This window comes from Octopus sinensis, linkage group LG21, assembly GCF_006345805.1.
Source record: "Octopus sinensis linkage group LG21, ASM634580v1, whole genome shotgun sequence".
Lineage (NCBI taxonomy): Eukaryota > Metazoa > Mollusca > Cephalopoda > Octopoda > Octopodidae > Octopus > Octopus sinensis.
Window position 1 is genome coordinate 17,899,783 of NC_043017.1, and position 24,867 is coordinate 17,924,649.

General features: G+C 38.7%; 1 protein-coding gene across 3 annotated transcripts in view; it reads left to right on the forward strand.

Annotated features, from left to right (window-relative positions):
- The window catches only part of LOC115222888, a 146,839-nt gene that overhangs the window by 117,599 nt on the left and 4,373 nt on the right, over window positions 1-24,867 (forward strand). For 2 of the 3 annotated variants that reach the window (XM_029793271.2, XM_036512013.1), the window contains exons 4-7: window positions 12,612-12,792; window positions 14,830-15,242; window positions 17,171-17,232; window positions 22,063-22,117. In XM_029793271.2, the coding sequence (XP_029649131.1) occupies window positions 12,642-12,792; window positions 14,830-15,242; window positions 17,171-17,232; window positions 22,063-22,117 (681 nt within the window). In that variant the 5' untranslated portion in view covers window positions 12,612-12,641. Of the gene's footprint in view, window positions 1-11,237; window positions 11,298-12,611; window positions 12,793-14,829; window positions 15,243-17,170; window positions 17,233-22,062; window positions 22,118-24,867 lie in introns of those variants that run through there. The other variant, XM_036512014.1, reaches the window with a different exon arrangement.

Consider the following 24,867-nt stretch of genomic DNA (forward strand, 5'->3'; position numbering starts at 1 on the left):
AGCCAGCAGAATTTGCGCCATTACCTTCTGCCGGAGCCGCGTGGAGCTTAGGTGTTTTCACTCATAAACACACACATCACCCGGTCTGAGATTCGAACCCGCGATCCCTCGACCACGAGTCCGCTGCTCTAACCACTAGGCCATGTGCCTCCACATTGTGTTTCATGACCAAAAGGACATCAGTGGGACCTTATCGTAATACAAACTTCAAATGATTCTTATCTAATTCTCTTCCCAATTAGCTCATCTCTTATGATCACAGAGCAGTTGATGATATTACTACATCGATCATTTAGGATGACTGCTTGCTTTCTCTTTTCAACATGTGGGCATGTATTGCTGATGTTCCCCACTCTAATTTCCTTAATCACTCTTTCAACTTGCCAATCCCTTTGTAGGTCTACTTGAAGTGGTTGCTCTCACTCTCTAGGCCATTCTCCACACTCAACAATTTCTCATATTTCCATACCCCTCCTCCTCCTCCTCTTTGGCACCAATGACAGCCACTACCCTACTGTCATTACTTAAACCCCAACAACACCTTCATTTCACCCTCACTACTTTCCAATCCTCAACACCTCATACCTATTTCTTTATTACCCACAAGGGGCTAAACATAGAGGGGACAAACAAGGACAGACATAGGTATTAAGTCGATTACATCGACCCTAGTGCGTAACTGGTACTTATTGAATCGACCCCGAAAGGATGAAAGGCAAAGTCGACCTTGGCGGAATTTGAACTCAGAACATAGCAGCAGACAAAATACTGCTAAGCATTTCACCTGGCGTGCTAACGATTCTGCCAGCTCGCTGCCCTCCTGTCCAACATCCTAGTTCTTTCAGCTCCCACACTCCTATGTTACTTAAGCTTTTATTGCTCTATCTACTTTAACTCTTCCACTTTCAATCTTCCAAGAGCCATTGTCCATCCAAAGACCTGGCCTGTCACTTACAACTGTTTGTTTATTGTCTTATAGAAATTCCCTCTTGTCCACTGTTTTCTCCTCCCCCTCCTTATACACATCACCTGCTACCTGACCAGATCTTTCAGCTTCACAAACCTTTTCTCCAGATTGTTTCCAATCTAGTTTTTGACATCATAGCATCTTGTGCAGCCCCTACATCAGCACTATTTGTAAGTAGTGGGGACGGTGGAGGTAATTATACAAAAGGCTTCTATACCATTTTCAGCCCCTACACCAGCACTATTTGTAAGTAGTGGGGATGGTGGAGGTAATTATACAAAAGACTTCTATACCATTTTCAGCCCCTACACCAGCACTATTTGTAAGTAGTGGGGATGGTGGAGATAATTATACAAAAGGCTTCTATACCATTTTCAATTACCAAATTTCACTGACAAGACATTGTTCAATATGAAGCTCTGATAAAAGATTCCTCGCCTAACATGCCACACCATGGGATCAAACCCAGAACCCCACATGGTTGGAAAGCAAACTTCTTTACCATACAGCCCATAACCATGCATGTTCCTCCATTAAAACTATGTAATGAATCAATATGTCATTTTAGTAGAGTTTCCTGTCTGTGGAATATGGTATATGGCTGCTTGTTGGCAGAGCTTGAAAATGAGAGGGGGTGATCTTGGCAATGGCTGGTGGTGATGTGATGATGGTAACAGTGGTGATTGTGGAAATGATGGTGAACATGGCAATGACAGTGGTTGTCGGGGAATGTGTTGGACGTAGTACGGTGGTGGGGGAAAATGTGAGAGAATGATGGTAATAGTCTCTCTTTATCTCTATCACTTTCTCTTTTTGTCTCTCTCTCTCTCTCTTTATCTCTTTTCTTTCCTCTCTTAAACACATCAACACTACCACCACAACACCAGTGCATACTATACTTTTATGTGGTTCCTTGTCTTCCTATACTTTTATGTGGTTCCACAACTATACTTTTATGTGGTTCCTCGTCTTCCTAAAATAGCAACCAAACCAGCCTGCAATTGGATCATGAGCTGACCTCTGCTCTCTTACTGAACAATAAGCTCACTATAAGGGTCCCCTACTAGAGCCATTGAGCACTCTATAGTAAGGTGTTATATTATATTAGTTGTGTCACATCACTGAAGACTGGGTTTTCTGGATTCCCTGATGTCGTTCCTGACAATTATGTCTGTTAATTTCTATTCCACTACACCCCATCTAGAGCTTGCTTTAAATAAGGTTAGGTTTTAGATCAATGATTCTCAACCAGGGTTCATATGACCCCTGGGGATCCATTTTGGGTAGGGTCCACACTAGCAAAATAGTAAATTGGGAATCCAGAGCAGTATTTTAAAGGGTCCACAAAGTTCTGATTTAAATGCATCTACTGCAAGAAACAGAGGTCTTAGATCAATGATTCTCAACCAGGATTCATATGACCCCTGGGGATCCATTTTGGGTAGGGTCCACGCTAGCAAAATAGTAAATTGGGAATCCACAGCAGTATTTTAAAGGGTCCACATAAAGTTCTGACTTAAATGCATCTAGTGCAAGGAACAGAGGTCTTAGATCAATGATTCTCAACCAGGATTCATATGACCCCTGGGGATCCATTTTGGGTAGGGTCCACGCTAGCAAAATAGTAAATTGGGAATCCACAGCAGTATTTTAAAGGGTCCACATTAAGTTCTGATTTAAATGCATCTAGTGCAAGGAACAGAGGTCTTAGATCAATGATTCTCAACCAGGATTCATATGACCCCTGGGGATCCATTTTGGGTAGGGTCCACGCTAGCAAAATAGTAAATTGGGAATCCACAGCAGTATTTTAAAGGGTCCACATAAAGTTCTGATTTGAATGCATCTACTGCAACCAACAGCTATATTTTATTGCTCCTTCTACTTTAACTCTTCCACTTTCAATCTTCCAAGAGCCATTGTCCATCCAAAGACCTGGCCTGTCACTTACAACTGTTTGTTTGATTGTCTTGTGGAAATTCCGTTGTCCTGGATGCCACTGTTTTCTCTCCCCCCCCTCCTTATACAGCTTGTGTGAATCACAAAATAGGAATTTTGAAAGCAGCATCTATAAAACTATTTTTTAAACATTGAATTGGCTCTGGGGGGTCCACCAGAATAGAATAGTAATGAAAGGGGTTCATTAGAAAATGGTTGAGAATCATTATCTTAGATGGAAGGGCCAAGGGTTTACAATAAAAAAATGACATTGCAAATTGGAGGTGGTGGTACTGGGAGTGGTAGATGTACTGTGGAGTTGTTTGCTATAGTAGATAGTAGTAAAGTAGAAGCTATAGTATAAAGGTGGTGTTGTCGGTAACTGTGATGAGGTGTCAAGTTAATTTAAAACATTTCCCCAAACATTGCTCTTTCTCCTCTCTTTGCTACATTCATTATCATTATCTCTGTCTTCACCGACCCCTTGCTATATCAGGCTACGACTCTCCTCCCTCATATCCTCTAATTTTTCTCTCTCCACCACACTCTGCTTTTATCTCTCTCTATTCCTATTTCTTACCACTCTCCCCCTCTCTATATCTGTCCCTCCCTCCCTCTCTCTCTCGCTTGCTTGCTCTCCTTTCCTCTCCTCTCTTTTTCTCACATCACATCCAAACTCTCTGCACCACCAACAACAATAACACCATTAGTTGTTATAGTTCATTACTTCATAAACTCGTTCTATGCTGGAAATCAATATGACCTCTTGGTCCAGATCATACCACTGGCTCCTGGCCAACATCAGCCATTGGTCATCTTGTCTGATACCAGCTCCTCCACAAACCATATTCAAATGATCAGTTTTATGTGTGTGATTCTGTTAATGTTTGGTCTGGTAACCATTACTTTACTCTTCAAATTTGCTTTGTTGTTCTCCTCAACTTAGCTCTGCCATCATCATAATCACTATCATCATCATCATCATCATCATCAAAAGCATCACTATCCTTACAATCTCTTCCTTCCTCTCATCCTCTCCTCTTCCTTTCTTCTTCATGATAATCATCATCATCATCATCATCACTGTGTTGTTTTAGTTGTCCCTCTACAAGTTCATTAATGTTGCTTTTCTAATTAAAGTTTTTAGAATGGTTTCATCAGGAATCATCTTGAGATTTGTAGGGGAGAACCTGGCCATTAAGACAGTGCCTCTGGCAAGTTTGAGAGAGGAGCACATGTATGTGTGTGTGTGTCTATCTATCTATCTATCTATCTATCTATCATCTGTCTGTCTATAGATAGATAGATAGATAGATAGATAAGCAAGCATCAGTATCATCATCATCGTTTAATGCCCGTTTTCCATGCTGGCATTGGCTCACCAGTTTGACAGGATCTGATAAGTCACAGAGCTGTGTCAGGTGGATGCTTTTCATAATGCCAGCCATTGTAAACAATATATTCCTTTTGTAGGGTAATAATGCTATAGAGAACATCCACAAGTGGCAAGTAGCAGAACATATATATATATATATATATATATAATCATCATTATCATCATCGTTTAATTTCTGTTTTCCATGCTAGCAAGGGTTGGACGGTTTGACCGGGGTCTGGGAAGCCAGGAGGCTGCACCAGGCTCCAGTTTGATCTGGCAGTGTTTCTACTGCTGGATGCCCTTCCTAACGCCAACCACTCTGTGAGTGTAGTGGGTGCTTTTTACGTGCCACTGGCACAGGTGCCAGAGGAAGCTGGCATCGGCCACGTCCGGATGGTGCTTTTTATGTGTCACCGGCACGGGTATCACAACTACAATTTCCATTTGATTTTGATGTTGATGTACTTGACTCAATAGGTCTCCTCAAGCAAAGCAGGTCACCCCACGATCCAAGGTAAGCACAGCAGGCTGTCCTGCAATCCAAGGTACTTTGGATGGGCTGGGGTTGCTATGTGATACTGGTGCAGGAAACAGCCATGAACTCACGTTATTTGTCGGGTCTTTGCAAATATGGCTAATGCAGCTTTACGAGGTGTGCTGACATTGGTATATTTTCGTTATGGTTTAGGTATTTTGGCGATGATTCTTTTTCAAAGGTGTTTGTCAAAAATTGAGCGCAATGTTGTGCATAGTTTGTTCAAATTTTGACAAACCTTCTCTGTAGATTGTCTTCTCTGTTCAATTTCAGTTTCTTCTCGGGTGCAATAATCTAATCCATCGATTTTGTTAGTTAAACTAAATAAATTTGAGTTAATTTCTTTTAATTCCTTCAATATGTCCTAGCTGGTAATTTTATCTGATGTATTTGTGGTAGGTTTCGGCAGCATTTTCCATTAAATAGTAGTAACAGAAAGGGATGCATTTTGATTATCCCCATGTGGTGAGTTGCAATCTATATAAAAAAATTAAAGAAGGAAAATGCACACACTTTACATAGTTTTAATATATATATATACACACACACACACACACACACACACACACACACATATATATATACTCTCTCTCTCACTCTTTTACTTGTTTCAGTCATTTAACTGCAGCCATGCTGAAGCACTACCTTTAGTCGAGCAAATTGACCCCAGGACTTATTCTTTGTAAGCCTAGGCTTTGGTCGACCCGAGGCTATAGTAGAAGACACTTGCCCAAAGTGCCACACAGTGGGACTGAACCCAGAACCATGTGGTTGGTAAGCAAGCTACTTACCACACACGCCGCCGCTCTGTGCCTCTCTCTCTCTCTCTCTCTCTCTCTCTCTCTCTCTCTATATATATATTATATATATTATATATTATATATATATTATATATATTCACTTACATATTGATACGGAATATAAACATAACTTTAAATAGTAAAACTGTAATACCTGTAAAATAGATTTTAATATTGGCTACAGATATTTTGAAAGGTGTCTACGTATATTGGTGGTACATGTAATAGGTACATAGTATCACACTTTCTTTCATATTTGATGGTTCTAATATGTTTAAATATTGACCATGTACATTAAAGACATATTCAAGTCACTATAATAGTAGTACCTAACCATGTGTGCAATTATATTCGTGTGGTTCTTTAATGGAATTGAACACTGACTGCACATGCACAAATCTGGCTGTATTTGTTCTTCTATAAAATTAAATGATCTTGGTTTGTTTAGTGAAAGAAATTTTTAGCATTCACACAAGGTAACTCCCTTGTTGCAGTGTATTTTATATTGGAGTCCAGCCATGGGATCCTGACTCCTCCTTTCTCCCCAATATACCAATATAGAGTCCTAGATATATAAAAAGACCAGATGGTCATAGCCAGAATACCTTTGATTATAGGTCTGCTCAAACACAGTTGACCTGGAGGTAGGTAACCTTAACAACAACACTGGACTCTTAACATTTTTTTTATAGGGTACTAGCAGTATCGCCCGGCGTTGCTCGGGTTTGTAAGGGAAATAATTATATAAGCATTTTTAGAGAGTTATAGCAAAAAAATAGCAAAAAAAATGCATTAGAAATGGGAAAAAAATGATGGTAAATTTTTTTTTAAATCGTTGACTCATCGTAGACATTTTTAGAGAGTTACTTCCCTTATATAATAGCAAATAAATGCATTAAAATGGAAAAAAATGATGGTAAATTTTTTTTTAAATCGTAGACTCATCGTAGACGCGCACTAATACCCAGAAGGGCTCGATATGAATCACAACTATAAGATACCCGGTTTTGGTTAAACTGCACCGCAAAATGTGGGAGTAGTTAGGAATCTAAATCGTAGGAGACAGACACACAACCTTACTTTTATATATAAAGATATTTCTGACAACTGTCATTTTCCCTCTCTTTCTCTCTCTCTCTCTCTCTCACACACACATAAATTTTGCTAATTCAGATTAATTAAGGAAAAAAAAATTACTTGATAATGTTTCTTTTATCCTTTACAATTTATTATGACCTGAGATGTAATGAGAGTGACTTCCAGTGGCTGTAAAATCTAAATGTCCAATGCCTGATTTTGTCTGGTAGAATTTAGGTATTTTTAGATATTTACAAAACAGTAGCGAAAGCATTGAATGAGGAGAAGAGCAGCAGAGAAAGCAGTGAATGAAGAGAGAAATAACCAGAGAGAGAGAGAGAGCACTGAATGGAGAGCGAAGCAGCAAAGCCAGTAAATAAACTGTATTGTTATAAAAATAACAATGAGGTATCACTGAATGGTTAAGTGGAACTGATGATGGTGATGGTAGTTGTTGTTGTTGTTGTTAAGGTTAGCTGTGTTGGAGGTGGACTTGTCCAAAGTGTCTAAGGTTGTATTATTAGTATCACATGTGAACTAAAAGACTTGTCATAGTTACCGAGGTGGAATTACTGGGGGTCTGCTACATGGATTCAGCGTCATAGGTATACTCTCTCTCTCTCTCTCTTACTCTTTTACTTGTTTCAGTCATTTGACTGTGGCCATGCTGGAGCACCGCCTTTAATCGAGCAACTGAACCCCAGGACTTATTCTTTTGTAAGCCCAGTACTTATTCTATCGGTCTCTTTTGCCGAACCGCTAAGCAACGGGGACATAAACACACCAGCATCGGTTGTCAAGCAATGCTAGGGGGGCAAACACAGACACACAAACACACACACGCATGTGTATATATATATATATACGATGGGCTTCTTTCAGTTTCCATCTACGAAATCCACTCACGAGGCTTTGGTCGACCCGAGGCTATAGTAGAAGACACTTTCCCAAGGTGCCACGCAGTGGGACTGAACCCGGAACCATGTGGTTGGTAAGCAAGCTACTTACCACACAGCCACTCCTGCGCCTATACTAGAGCAATATTTCTCAAAATGGGCTCCAAGAAAGCCCAGAATTTCCTGAAAAAATGTTGAAGTTCCACAAAATGAGATATGTTTTAATAAAATTTGAATAAAAATTTTGATTTACGAAAAAAATGATTTTCATTATCTCAAAGTAATTATTAAATGAACATGGACTTCATTTTATAACTCATTCATGAACACACAAAGTAATATTATAATGTGTACTTCATGATAGCATGCACCTCATGACAGCATGTACCTCGTGACAGTATGTACCTCATGACACCATGTACCTCATGACACCATGTACCTCATGACAGCATGTACCTCATGACACCATGTACCTCATGACACCATGTACCTCTTGACACCATGTACCTCATGACATCTTCATGGATACAAATATGGAATGGTGCTTTACGAGGGATTTTGTATCAAAGAACAACTTCTAAGAGATTTTATGCCTGCTCAAAGATTTTTTACCAGCTCCAAGTGATGTCAGTAGACAGTCAGACATCAGTGTTTCAGAATATGTTAACTGTTTTAGTGACAGACAGCACAGCACTTTGGTCATCTAGAGTTGAGTAGAAACTTATCCTATATAGATATCAGTAAACAAAGCATTTGTTGATGTGAGCAGAAGCTTACCAAGTTAAAAGTTAAATCAGTATTTACCTTTAACCCTTTCGCTACTGTATTTATTTTGAGATGCTCTCTGTTTCTTTCAATTAATTTTAAATATAACAAAGAATTCAGTAAAATAACTTAGTTATCATTAATCTAGTATTAGGAACATAAATTTTGACTAAGGTTTGGTGGAAGATTTTAATTCAGAACTTTTGAAAACAAGACATTTGAACTCAGAGCCAGCGGTGGTTTCAGCCAGGTTGGTATTGAAAGGGTTAAAACAGCAGAGATCAAAATAATGATGTATACATCATTTACATATTTTGTAATCATCATTTAATGTCCCCTGTCTATGATGGCGAGCTGGAAGGCAGCACCAGACTCCAGTATGTTTCTACGGCTGGATGCTCTTCCTGACACTAATCACTCTGAGAGTGTAATGGGTACTTTCACATGCCAGCGATACGAGTGCCATTTGCATGACACCGCTATCTGCTACAACGGCAGTTTTACTTGGCTTGATGGGTCTTCTCAAGCATAACATAATGCCAAAGTCTCAGTCATTGCCTCTGTGAGGCCCAGTATTCGAAAAGAGCTCAACCATTTGGCTTCTGTGAGGCTCAACACTCAAAAGGTGCTCTTTACGTGTCACCTGCACAGGTGCTGGTTAAGTGACACCAGCATCAGCCACAACTGCAATTTCACTTGGCTTGACGAGTCTTCTCAAGTACAGTATATTGCCAAAGGTGTCGGTCACTAGTCATTGCCTCTGTGAGGCCCAAAGTTCGGAGATCATGCTTCACCACCTCAACCCATGTTTTCCTGGGTCTACCTCTACCACACTCCTTGGCACTTCTTTACACAGCTCTCCTCATCCATATGCACCACATGACCATATCAGTGCATTCGTCTCTCTTGCACACCACACATGACACCTCTGATGCCTAACTTTTCTCTCAAGATGCTTACACTCTGTCGAACATGCAAACTGCACATCCAGTGATTTTTTTTTTTTTTGCCCACTAGGGGCCAACATAAAGAGAACAACACAATTTGATTTTAGGGGTCAGATGAACCATTATGACATAACAATGAGATGCAATTAAAAATTTAATACAAGACATATAAACGTATGATAAACAAATAAAAGACAAAATGAATGGAGTGGTGATTTGAGTTCAGCTCTGACACCACAAGCCCCAATCGACCACTGATATCGGCAATGTACTCCTGACATGTTCGCATAGTTACATCCACTCGCAACACTCATGCCATGTACTTCCATCTATCATTGAACATTTTCTCCAACAGGCATTTCCTCTCCAGCCACACTTTCCTTTTCAGATGAAGCGCAAAGTATCTCTGAAGACTGAGGCCAGAGATGAAACTGTCTGTTGTTATTCTTACTACTTTCATAATTGTTACTGCTATGAGGAAACAATTCTTACCTTCATTCGACAGGAAATCAGGTGGGTCAATATTTACAATTGACTCAGACAATAGCCGTACTCTTCCTGCACCAGACAACAGATGTTCTGCATAAGCCCACACCTCTGACACCTCCGAGCACTGAAGAATAGCATGCGGGACAGTTTCTCTATCCCGCCCACATCTTGGACAGATCGGTGTGTTGCATTGACCATGTCTTGCGAGCTTATCCTGAATGGGTAAGGCTCCTCGGTAACATTGCCAAGTCAAAGACTTTTGGAAATTATCCAGAGTCTTCAGCCCAAATGTATGTTAGAATAGACTGTCAAGTTGAGTAGATCCTGACTGAAACTCAGAGTAGATTCAAATTTTGATGTGATAAATATATCTATCTACTCCTCTACCCAATGTATTGAGTTCTAAATCAGATTCTTTGAACTCTGTGAAATATAATTTAATTTACTTTACAACTCTTACATTACAATATACATGGCTGTGTGGTTAGGGAGCTTGCTTCCTAGCTACATGATTTCGGGTTCAGTCCCATTGCGTGGCACTTTGGGCAGGTGTCTTCCACTATAGCCCCGGGTCGACCGAAGCTTTGTGATTGAATTCAGTAGGCGGAAGTTACTGCCGTGTGTGTATGTGTGCGTATAGCTGCTCAGTGCCTCTCTGAAAGAGAGAGAGGGATATACTTGTGTATGTATGTGTGTGTGTGTGTGTACATGTTTGTGTATGCATACATGACAGGCTTCTTCCAGCTTCAGTCACAAGACCCTTAGTTAGCCCTTGTCCATGGTAGAAAAATCAGCCAACAGTGGGAACAATACTTAAACCATGGGGTTCTGAAGCAAACTTCTCGACTTCACCATTTTCTATCTCTCTCTCTCTTTCTCTTTTTCTCTCTTTCTTGTTGCCTACATGTGATCGTCGTTCATCTTTCGTTTCCTCATACGACCATCTTTCTCTTCTGCATGGACATTCAAAGAACTGAAGATTTTTTTCTCTCTCCTCTATCTTTCCTCTTTTCAAAGAAAATATTTCTCCCAGCATTCACTATTTTCCTCTTGTTCTGGTCTAACGACCCTCCATGTCTGTTTTCACTTGGTTTCCTTGTATGCCCCACTGTCCTGTTTTCATTCCCAACTTTGACCCTCCATAAATCCTAAATTTTATTTTAGAATTTATGGGAGCAACTGTCTTTGAAGACTCATATTGTCGTTGAATGCTCGAAATGAGGAATAGATAGACAGCCAACAACAGATGAAGGGTTGTTTCTCTGTGTTTACTTGTCCTGTTTTTCGTTTTTTTCTCTCATTGTTTGCATATCTAACTTGTTTGTTTTTCTATTTCATGTTGTTTACACAGTTGGTGGTGTCCTGTACCCATATATGCACACACACACATATATATATATATATCTATATCTACATGGTTTCAGGTTCATTCCCACTGCGTGGTACTTTGGGTTGGTGTCTTCCGCTATAGCCCCGAGCCGACCGAAGCTTTGTGATTGAACTCGGTAGGTGGAAGTTATTGCCGTGTGTGTATGTGTGCGTATAGCTGCTCAGTGCCTCTCCGAAAGAGAGAGAGAGGGATATATATTATATTAAATTAGAGATAAAACCACTATTAGGCAAATCAAACAGTGAAAATCATAAGCCAATACATAGAAATAAAATTGATAAAAAATAATATAAAATATGAAATATAAAATTATTTAAATAATTTAAACTTATAAATTTAAAATATATATATATATATATATATATATATAATATATATATTTATATATATATATATATATATATTATATATATATATATATATATATATATATATATATAATATATTTATATATATATATTATATATATATATATATATATATATATATATATATATATATATTATATTATATATTATATATATATATATATATATTATATATATATATATATATATATATTTATATATATATATATATATATTATATATATATATATATATATATATATATATATATATATATTTATATATATATATATATAATATATTTATATATATATATATATATTTATATATATATATATATATAATTTATATATATATATATATATATTTATATATATATATATATATATTTATTATATATATTATATATATATTTATTTTTATTTATTTTTTTTTTAATTATATAACTATCAAAAAGTATTAAAAGTTTAATATAAGATAAAGAGTAAAAACACTACGATCGTTTTATGCCCGTAACCAATTGGAATAGCAATAATTTAAATTCAATTAATAATTCGAATTATGGTTACAGTCAATCTTCAGGTTAATTGTAATATTTTATATTTATATACACACATATTAGTTTCTAGGCGCAGGAGTGGCTGTGTGTTCCGGGTTCAGTCCCACTGCATGGCATCTTGGGCAAGTGTCTTCTGCTATAGCCCCGGGCCAACCAATGCCTTGTGAGTGGATTTGGTAGACGGAAACTGAAAGAAGCCTGTCGTATATATGTATATGTGTGTCTGTGTCTGTCTTTGTCCCCCTAGCATTGCTTGACAACTGATGCTGGTGTGTTTACGTCTCCGTCACTTAGCGGTTCGGCAAAAGAGACCGATAGAATAAGTACTGGGCTTACAAAGAATAAGTCCCGGGGTCGATTTGCTCGACTAAAGGCGGTGCTCCAGCATGGCCGCAGTCAAGTGACTGAAACAAGTAAAAGAGTAAAAGAGTAAAGAAACGTATACATGTTATTTATATTATATACACACACATATACACACACACATTTTTATATTGCATTTCCTCTTTATATTGACTTTCAGAATCAAGTTTTAGTAGCAGATCATATCTCAATGTTGTTAAAGGGGACAATGGGCTGCGGCAGAAGCAAGCCACATTCTACCTCTTCCCTAGAGGAGGTAGATAAGGACTGCAGTGCATCCACGAGAAAGCATCCAAAGTCACATGCATGTAAAAAAGGTGACAAATCATCCCACAGAATCGGTGAGTAACCAACAGGTGTCATGTTTTTTTTTTTTTACGTATTTTTGTTATCTTGTTTAACCCTTTCGTTACTGTATTTATTTTGAGATGCTCTGTGTTTCTTTCAATTATTTTAAACTAGCAGTATCGCCCGGCATTGCTCGGGTTTGTAAGGGAAATAACTATATAAGCATTTTTAGAGATGTAAAGTATAATAGCCATCTCAATATGGCTAACAACAAAGGTGGGGGTGTTACTGTAGCTTTTTACGTTCGGAGATTTAATAATACATTTTTAGAGAGTTACTTCCCTTATATAATAGCAACAAAAAATGCATTAAAAATGGGGGAAAATGATGGTAAATTTTTTTTTAAATCGTAGACTCATCGTAGACGCGTGCTAATACCCAGAAGAGCTCGATATGAATCACGACTATAAGATACCCGGTTTTGGTTAAACTGCACCGCAATATGTGGGAGTAGTTAGGAATCTAAATCGTAGGAGACAGACACCACACAACCTTACTTTTATATATATAGATATAACAAAGAATTTAGTAAAATAACTTAGTTATCATTCGGCTAGGGTTAGGGACATAAATTGCGACTAAGGTTTGGTGGTATATTTTAATGCAAAACTTATGTAAACAAGACATTTGTACTACAGAGCCAGAGCTGGTTTTGGCCGGGTTGGTAACGAAAGGGTTAAATTGTACACAAGTCTTGAATTGTCTTATTATTTCTCCAGCATGCAATTCCTCACAATTGCCAGTAATGGTAATCTCCTCAACTTCTTTGTTCGTTACACCATGTACATGGCCTAGCTAAGGCCAGAAAACACAAGCTCTAATCAACTGCTGACCCTTTACCCTAATCCTACATAAAAGCTACATTAGAGTATTATTGCGTGGTATCTTGAGCGAGTGTCTTCTACTATAGCTTCGGACCAACCAAAGCCTTATGAGTGGATTTGGTAGACAGAAACTGAAAGAAGCCCATTGTACATATATATATATATATATATATATATTATATATATATGTGCCAAGGACTCCAAATTTGCCATCAAGATGTAGGACAAGATACTGTGATAGCCTGGGCTTCAGTGGCCCACAGCTCTTCAATATCCTCCTGAGAGACCTGCATGGGGTGGATGCAGATGTCTTTAAAATAAAACTGGATCTCTTCCTGTCAGGTGTCCCAGATGAACCAACTTCACGGCAGGAGGTGCAGATGAGGGCAGCTGCATCGAACTCTCTCATGCACCAAATGGCAATTGCTAAAAAGCATTCGTGAAGTAAAATCATGTAGCAACACCAAATGGCGGTGCCCCAGCATGGCCACAGCTCGTAAGCTGAAACTAGATAAAATTTTTAAAAAATTAAAATGCAATTGTGTGTATATGTTTGTGTGTCTGTCTTTATCCTCGCAACTTCGCTTGACTACCGATGCTAGAATAAGTACTAGACTTACAAAGAATAAGTCCTGGGGTTGATTTGTGCCACTAATGGTGGTGCTCCAGCATGACCACAGTCAAATGATTGAAACAAGTAAAAGAATTAAAAAATATATGGATAGGCGCAGGAGTGGCTGTATGGTAAGTAGCTTATTTACCAGGGTTCAGTCCCACTGCGTGGCACCTTGGGCAAGTGTCTTCTACTATAGCCTCAGGCCGACCAAAGCCTTGTGAGTGGATTTGGTAGACGGAAGCTGAAAGAAGCCCATCGTATATATGTATATATATATATATATATATATGTGTGTGTGTGTGCATGTTTGTGTGTCTGTGTTTGTCCCCCAAGCATTGCTTGACAACCGATGCTGGTGTGTTTACATCGCCGTCACTTAGCGGTTCGGCAAAAGAGACCGATAGAATAAGTACTGGTCTTACAAAGAATAAGTCCCGGGGTCAATTTGCTCAACTAAAGGCAGTGCTCCAGCATGGCCGCAGTCAAAGGACTGAAACAAGTAAAAGAGTATGTACTGTACATGTATGTGTGTATAAATGGCTATGTTTCAATGTGTACACCAGCATTTCTCCTTTCGCTTGTAATTTCAGGGAGCAAGAAAGAAGTGAAAGGTATTCTGAAACAACAAGCTCTCCAACAGCATCAGATGGGTCGTCATCATCAGGTGTCATCCACACAGGGCAGTGTGCAATCACAGAGTTTGCAGCGCAGCCACCACCGGCCATTGGAACAAGCGCTGCGCCCTTCCACCACTGAACAAATACATGTGAAGAACTCACTGCATCAGAAACAAGCAAAGTTGTGTCCATCGAAGACAGTGTCACCGAAATTGTCCAGCAACCAGTGCCACAACGATGACAGTCACAACAGCCGGAGTAATGGTAGCACAGTGGTACTACAATACGATGGACATTCCAGTAATTTAAGTGTTGTCTCACCTGAACAAATTGACAAGAGAAGTGCAGATGACAAAGGATCTGTTAACAAGAAGGATCAACCTAAGGTTAGTAGTAGTAGTAGTAGAGCAGTAACAACCACTCAAGCCACATTCATTTTGCCTCTTCCATATCATCTTCCCTCCTGGGCCTCACACCAATCACAAATTCCCTGTCCTTCCACAGACTGTCAACTCTATTACAGCTTTTTCTCTGCACGACTTTTCTGCAACTATTGACTTAAACGACTACGAATCAATGGTCGCAGGAGAATGTTCGCTGTTGTTTCAGTCAGTTTGATGTTCCTGCACATTAAAGAGGAACAATCTCAGAATTTGCAAAGTACTTCTAAATGCCATGAAATCCCCTCCTCTAGACCAAACTTGCAAACACCATGGATACAGGCTCCTTCCTCCAGACAAAACTTGTAAACATCATGGACCCCCTTCATCTAGACCAAACCTACAAATAACTATGAACACTCCCACAACTTTGGTTTCCCTCTTCCACAGGTTCTTCTGGCACAAGCTGTTTAAGCACTCACTACACTCTTGGAGTGGTTGGCATTAGGAAGGGCATCCAGCTGTAGAAACTCTGCCAAATCAAGATTGGAGACTGGTGCAACCATCTGGTTCGCCAGCCCTCAGTCAAAATCGTCCAACCCATGCTAGCGTGGAAAGCTGACGTTAAACGATGATGATGATGATGTATGTGGCAGTCATCCTTGATATGCATCACATGATCATAACAGTGCAGCCTCCACTCTTGCACACCTCGCCTGATTCCTCTTATATTCAGTTTTTCTCTCAGCGAATTTGTGCTCTGGCTTTCATACATTGCACATCCATCAGATCATACTTATTTCATGTCTTCCTAGCCTCTGCAGGTCTTCAGCATTCAGTGCCCACACTCACTACCATGAAACATCACAGTTCTGACACAAGCATCATACAAACAGTTCTTTACTGTGAAGGAATTTTGTTGCCAATGATAGTAGCTCCCTACACTTTCTCTTTCTTACACTGGCTACTATACTTACAGAGCAACTTCCTCCCCTACTAAGAAACAAAAGCTATTAACTACTTCTAGAATACTATCTGGGCAATCAAGAGAACCTATTTCCTTAGTTTCCCTGTGATTCCACACTTCTTGTGTGTCCTTAGCTTACATTAGGTACAATGTATGGAATTTATACCCACTCCTTTTCTGATTATCAAGTCGGACCATTTCCCTGAAGCTATGAGGGTTCTATCTTCATTCCTACTTAATAAAACTTGGTGATCAGGCACCCAAAGCTGGAAGTTATCAAGAGAAAAGGGGAAAAACCTTTGCTCTACAACAAGCAAGCCACAACTTATTTCATTCACTATATATGTGTTTGAAAATGAGAGAGAGAAACTAGTATTCAGTACATATAATAGAGTTTAATGATTTATTTTCAGAGTTAGTTGTTGAAGCTTCCAACATTAGACAATCAGAGTAGTTACAAAAATATTTGAAATTTCAAGAAATGAAAATATCTATATATAATGACATGTGTGATTATGTCTATGTTCTATGTATATATATATATATATATATATATAGAGAGAGAGAGAGAGAGAGAGAGAGAAAATAGAAAAGAGTGAAAAAACTACAGAGGGCTTGTCACTCTTTCCTATTTTCTATATATCCAACCATGTGCTTTCACACACCAACTTTCTCACCTATATATATATATATATATATATATATATATATACATATACATACATGCACATACACACACACACACACATGCGTGCACACATACACACACACAGTGTTCAGGCTAAATTTAACAGTTTGCAATAAAAGTATCTCTGCTGCGACTCCGGTTGGACCAGGAACTTTCCTTGTTTTCATATCTTTAATTGCCTTATCTACCATACTGTTGGGAGACTCCCTTTATCCCATTCATCCTTAATATTCAATAGCCTTGCATAGTGACTCTTAAACATAATTTCATTATTTTCAGGGTGAGCAAACATCTAAGACAGCTTTCAAAGATAAACCATCAGGAAAATTCTACAATACCAAGTAAGTGATTTTTAATGACATTATGTGTGATATTGTATATCGTTGGTCATATACTACAACTCTACAACACACTTATATGTAATATGACACACCACCCTAAGTACTCATATATACCTATTTCTTTATTATCCACAAGGGGCTAAACATAGAGGGGACAAACAAGGACGGACATAGGTATTAAGTCGATTACATCGACCCCAGTGCGTAACTGGTACTTAATTTATCGACCCCGAAAGGATGAAAGGCAAAGTCGACCTCGGCGGAATTTGAACTCAGAACATAACGGCAGACAAAAAACGGCTACGCATTTCGCCCGGCGTGCTAACGGTTCTGCCAGATCGCCACTCATATATACCACAACACACCACAATAAACACATATATATAAATCTCAACTCACCAATTGTTTTCTTGGGGTTTTCTGTTGAATTCAGTGTTGATCATTTTACATTTATTTGTGGATCCTTTGGATAATCAATCAACTGAACCCTTTAAATGTAGCTCTTTTCAATGACATATATGGTTGGAGAGGCCAAACATGACTCTACATATATCCTCTTTTCTCATTTCTCCCTGTCCAAAGTCTGTCCAAAAAGATTGCCAATTTTCAAGCACCAACCGATCGTGGCCGCTGCCTGACTCCCCTGGCACCTGTGCCGGTGGCACGTAAAATGCACCCACTACACTCACGGAGAAGTTGGCGTTAGGAAGGGCATCCAGCTGTAGAAACATTGCCAGATAAGACCGGAGCCTGGTGCAGCCTCCTGGCTTCCCAGACCCCGGTTGAACCATCCAACCCGTGCTAGCACGGAAAACGGACGTTAAACGATGATGATGATGATGATGATGAATGTATGATGTGGAATTGTCCACAGTTTCTCTGTGACCTTTATGTATATCCTTCAGAAACTTGCTGATTGTCCTGGGTTTCTTGTCAAAGCAATTTTGATGTTCTTTTTTCTCTGTCTTCAACCCAATAGTTTCAGAAGTTCTGCAGGTGTTGAGCACGTTTGTAGTTTTCAGCCTGGCAGTGAATAAGAGTGAAGAAAGACTGTCAACTTGCAGCGACCAAGTCTCCTGATTTTTGGTTCTCTTGGTTTTTGAAAATCTCTATATTTACTATGACATTTTTTCATATCATGCAATGGTCTACCCAAACATTATATGTATTTATCTGTCTGTCTGTCTGTATGGGGTGGTATCAAAAAGTTCCCGGACTAGTTCTGTAGCACACCTATTTCTTTACTACCCACAAGGGGCTAAACACAGAGGGGACAAACAAGGACAGACAAACGGACTAAATCGATTACATCGACCCCAGTGCGTAACTGGTACTTAATTTATCGACCCCGAAAGGATGAAAGGCAAAGTCGACCTCGGCGGAATTTGAACTCAGAACGTAACGGCAGACGAAATACGGCTACACATTTCGTCCGGTGTGCTAACGTTTCTGCCAGCTCACCGCCTTCTGTAGCACACCAACAGATGGTAGTACATGGTTGTGTGCACAGTTGTGAGCTAGCAGTGACCTTCATGAGGCAGTGTACTGAGTGACATCACTGAGTTTACTCTGCAAGTTGTGAAATATGTGTTTCTGGGATCACATGTATGCTGTAGTCTGCAAATTTTGTCATGGACAAGAAGTTGGAACAAAATGCCAGTCTGAAATTTCGTGTTAAACTTGGGAAGTCTGCTACAGAGACATTGAGTTATGCTTCAGTAAGCTTATGGCAACAAGGCATACGCAATGATTTGAGAGGCATGGGCACTTCAAAAGCAGGAGATCCCTGGAAGACAATGGGGGATCTAGAAGATCCAAGAGCATCACCCCTGGAAATGTGGGGAAAATTCATCAGCTTGTGCATGATGAGGGTCAGAGGACAATCAATGACATTGCTGATGTTGTTAGTCTTTCATATGGGTCTGTGCAGGCAATCCTAACAACCGAAAAGAAATGGATTTTTCACGACAATCCAACCTGTCACTGAGCTCTCCTCACTTGTGAGTTTCTCACCAAAAACAACACGGTATTGCTTCCACACTCGTCCTATTCACCAGATTTAGCACCTGTTGACTTCCATCTCTTCCCCAAGATGAAAATGCAGCTCAAAGGTCACAGTTTTAACACTGTTGTGAAGATCAAGAGCGAATTGCGAAAGGTCTTTGACTTGCATATGGAAAACGACTTCAAGACTTGATTCCAAAAGTGACGGTAATACTGGGCAGTGGTGTGCTACTGCACAAGGTGACTATTTCAAAGGAGATGATGTTAAAACTTAGGTAAATAAGTTATTTTTTATTAAACATAACAAGTCCAGGAACCTTTGGAATACCACCTCATACATACATAGTTAACCTTGGATTCATCAATTTCTGGATTAGTCCAATAACTTTTCCTCATCAGCAAGGCATACTTGCGGAAATAAATGAGATATTTATACAGACCCACAGGAAAGCAAACGCAAAGCTATGATTGCATACAAATACCACAAATACAACCGCTTTGAATTTCGTAGTCTACCTCAGCATATGTGTATCTGGTCAGAGTAGGTCAGAAGTGAATAGACTGTTCCGAAGTAAATGGAAAATATTTTCAATTATAATAAAACTGTTATCAGTGGCCAGCATATAATATATACCTATTAAGGTGAATTCTTATATAGAGATTTATGATAGTATAAAATACAATTATAATTAAGCGCATAGATGGTATCTATATAGGCATGGTCTTTTCTATGTGTTTAATTATAATTGTATTTTTAATGGTTTTATCCATTATTATTATGCCTTGCTGATGAGGAAAAGTTATTTGTACTAATCCAGAAATTGATCGATCCAAAGCTATTTTATGAATTTCTATGAGCCTACTCCCTCGATTTCAACACGTTGTGTGCTATAAAGTTGATAGTTTCTAAGTGGTCTGACGATTTAGCATCTACTTTCAGCATAGGCATGGTCTCTTCTATGCGCTTAATTATAATTTTATGTTGTACTATTATAAATATCTATATATAAATTCACCTTAATAGGTATATATTATATGCTGGCCACTGCTTTAATTGTTTTATGCTTTATTATTATATTATTACATACCTATATATATAGGGAGAGAGTGCTAATAGTGAAGGATTATCAATCCAGGTAGAATACTTCATAAGCTCTCTGTTGGCACACCAGGCTAACAATATTGTTTTGAATAGTGAAGAACTTCAAGTATTCTTTCGGTAGGGTGCAAGGTTATGGTTTATCACAATTCTATAGTGTAAATCTGCAGTTGGGTTCCAGACAAACTGGTTTTTACAGAGTGATATATAAGACAAGTTGTAGATAATGGTCTTTACATATTTTTCCTTTATTGGAGCAAATTTGGCTTACAATTGTTTTCAGTAGTTATTATAGGTGTATTACTGACAGGTTTACTCAGTTGGTCTGTTGATCAGTTAAGAAAAATTGAATGACCTAAAGAAAATTAATGATACTTTCATCAGAGCCATTTCTGGTTATAACGAAGCAGAACACTGAAGGAATGATGAGTGCAGGGTAGGGAGGAAAAGATGGGAAGATACATGTAGAATATAGAAAAGGAGAAAGGGGTTACAAAGGGGTGAAGAGAAGTAACAAAAGGATAGAAAAAGGGGCCGCTTAACAGAAGCAGAGGTACAGGATGACCAAGATTTGGTAAAAAGACAATCATAAACATCAATGTTTGTAATCAGGTTGACACAGATGAACATATTAGCATTGTTTATGACCTCAGGAAACATTTTTTCACGCTGAGAGTTGATGAAGCATGGAATAAACTGCCGGCATCAGTTGTTAGTTGTCGGAGCACTGCATCCTTCAAAACTTCCATGCTTTCTGAGATTTGCCAACCTACACCTGATTTTCTCCCCTCCATACACACACAGGCATGTATCTGACTCATACATTGTTCGCTTTCCAGACATTTTTACATTACTGCATGTACTTTATATGCACTTTCTGACAAGTTGTGGTGCACCTGAGCACTGTATACAATAATTTCATAATTTATTTATTTATTTAGATATTCTCCGAATGTTGAAATGTTATTACCAGTTTGAATATGCTAGTGGCACATGCTAACTTTTAAATAAGCCTTTCACTGTGTTTTTGCCATGAAGAAAATTTCTCACTGTAGACAAATCGTGTAAATTCCCCTACATCAGCTCACAACACCACCTATCAAGACTGTGAGATGCAAGCATTTTGAGGTGGTTATCTCCTCTTCAGTCACAGAAACCGTATGGTGGCATTCTAAGCGGTTAAGAGGGACAATTTCTCTTATGCTATTCCAGTCATTGTACATTGGTTGGTAGCACTAATCGGTAGCTCACGGTAAACAAATTATGGGGTGGGATCACTAAGCAGTGATATGTATAAATCCAATGTTATTACCAGATCAAATATGCCAGTGGCACGTTCAGATTTGTAAATAAGCCAATTTCTTGCTGTAGACAAACAGTGTAAATACACCTAAATCTCCAATGTTGTGTTCAAATTCGATATGGGCCATTTATACACATGGTCAACCTAAGTAACATAGGAGGTAGAAGCAGAGTCTTTAGGAATCACATAGATGGGAGAGGAAGAGCTTAAGAGTTGAATAGAGGGGGAAAAGAGAGTCTATATGAGTCATGTAGAAGGTAGGGGGTGATTGTAGGAGTCACATAGAAGGGAGAGTCTATAGGAGGTGTGTAGAAGATAGAAAGATGATGTATATTCTCCAGCACTTTTAAGCCATTTCCTGTTAAATAATTCCAATCTATTGTCCAGTTAACCATGAACCAATAATATTTTGATTATATTTCAGGATTACACGTAGTCAGTTGGAATTTTTTAGAATGCTAGATGAAAAAATTGCTCAGGTGAGTTGATCTAGGTTTTTTTGTCTGCTTTGTATTATAATTTTGTTTTAATATTGAATTAGTGGGGTTGAGTTAGTGAATATTGTTGTTCAGCCCCTATAAGTGTATGTATACACACACACACATACAAACTATATATAATATATTGTATATGTTTATGTTTTATACACAAACTAAAATAATACATGTATATTATTTAGCAACAGCAAGAAAGGGTACTCAACATAGGAGCATATTTACATTTGCCCTTACCTTCTCCCTTTCAGGTGTCTTCTCTCTAATTACTTATATCATAGACCAAAGCTATCATGGAATACACTTGCTCATGGTTTGGTCCTAGACCATGAGTTTCAGCTACCTCCCTGGTAAACTGAGTTCCAAGCACAGTTTGGTATTTTTTCCCATTTAGCTGAACCTTATAAATCTTAATCCCCCTCTCTCGTAGGCATCCGTCAGTCTCAACAGACAATGGATCTGCACCTGAAGAAACTGTGTCAGCTGCTGATAGCAATGCAGCATCTATTGTGGCTATATAGGCCCACACAGGAGTGACCGTCACACATACAGCAACTGCACTGGAAGGAACTCTCTACCAGCACTACTGGTTTTTCCTTCCTTCAAGTGCTCTTGAAGAAGAGCCATCATATTGAATGACGCCTTTCATATCCGTGTGAAATGATTGAACAATCTTGAGGAGTCTTGGAGGACAGCCAATCTTGGCAAGGATTTTGAACTGGCCGTCTCTACTGACTAGGTCCAAAGCCTTTGTACCTTTGCTCTTGGCATTTCTCCTGACGATGGTGGAGCATTCTGATCTGAAACCACACTGAGATTCAGGGTATACCCTCCCAGCGATTTCCTGTAGTCTTCTTTTTTTTTTCCCCCGAACAAAAATAAGAGGTTTAGGGTACATTAGGCATCCGTAATGTATGTCATTTGAAAGGTATTTCTATACAACTTCATTAAAAAGATATTTATTCTCCTCAAAGTTATGGGAGAAAACCTCGGATCTTGTGAATTTTCGAATTCCTCTCCTCACTCCCTCGGAAGAGATTTTACTCACAAATTTCTTTATAACTGTAATATATGCCGTTTGAAATGTATTTATATAAGATTTCATCAAGCAAAACCCATTTTCCTAAAAGTTATTAGGGAAGAACTCGGATCTTGTGAATTTTCCGAAGTCCTCTTCCCTGGGTAATATTGTAAATATTAAGCGACCACGCTCGGTCTGCAAGAAACAGCTTAGACGTATGTGCATAATAATACATTGCTATGTTAGATATTGAATCAATCTAGTGGAGGTAAAAAAAGAGCAAACTTACTGTTGAAATGTTTCAAAGTCCGTCTCTAAGGTCCATATAGAGAAACTAATATAATTTATAATGGTTGTATACTGTCAATTTAACGCGACAGTAGGGGATTACACCACCGCTGTTTAGCCCTAGGAAGCATCGACGCTTCCTGTCGGCTTCGACACACTGTGTCCTTATATATTTACGAAGGGGAGACAAACACCCCCAACAGCTAGGCCTGCATCTAGAGACACGCATGTTTCAGGGTCTTTGCCCATCATCGGTCTAGAGTAGCATAAGCCTGCTAGCTGCGGATATATTTCACTGAAAATTAAATATAATTTAGCTGTCACAATTTATCCTATCCTTTTTCATAAAAGGATTAAGACCGCTCATTATGTTATCTCAGGTTGTCTCCCTTATCAACAGGAGTACAAGAATTACCTCCCTCTAATAGAACATTTTTTTTTTTTTCTGCCAATAAATTTCACCACGCTCGCTCCATCAGCCAAATTTATAATGTGACATCTAAAATATACGTTTAATGATATAATCTAAGAAACCCTTTTGATAATAGAGTCTACTTTGGGCTAGACAAAATAATAATTTTAATTTTGTTTTTATAGAATTATTTAAAAAGTTTATTTTATCAGAATTTCTTACAATTTAAAATAAATATTATTTTGACTTAAAAGAATTTATTTTAGTTATTTTAGCTTTGACTTCATTTGTTCTGGCACCCCCATCTCTACCGTCTTTATCCTTCCTACTTATTCCCACCTATCACATATGCTCCTCTCTCATTCTTTAGCCTTTGAACACTCGGTATAAAACCACATTCCCCTCTAAAATACTCCCCATACATGCTCTTAGTACTCTTTTTATTTGTTTGTGTCATCTGACTGTAGCCATGCTGGAGCACCGCCTTTAGTCGAGAAAATCGACCCAGGACTTATTCTTTGGAAGCCTAGTACTTATTCTATTGGACTCTTTTGCCGAACCGCTAAGTCACGGGGACCTAAACACACCAGCATCGGTTGTCAAGCGATGTTGGGGGGGGGGGGGCAAACACAGACACACACATACATATATATATATACATATATACGACGGGCTTCTTTCAGTTTCCGTCTACCAAATCCACCCACAAGGCTTTGGTCAGCCCCAGGCTATAGGTGCCACGCAGTGGGACTGAACCCGGAACCATGTGGTTCGCAAGCAAGCTACTTACCACACAGCCACTCCTATGCCTAGCAGAAAATTTTTCCTTTTCCATTTACTCCATCCTTTTTCTGTCTTGTAACTTGACATTAGAGATTGATGCTGCTCCCATGGATTGCTAGATCATTTCAAACAGTCCAACCCATACCAGCATGGAAAACGAATGTTAAATGATGATGATGTATTTTATTCTGAAATTATAAGAAATTATGGCAGAATTCTGCTTTATGCACG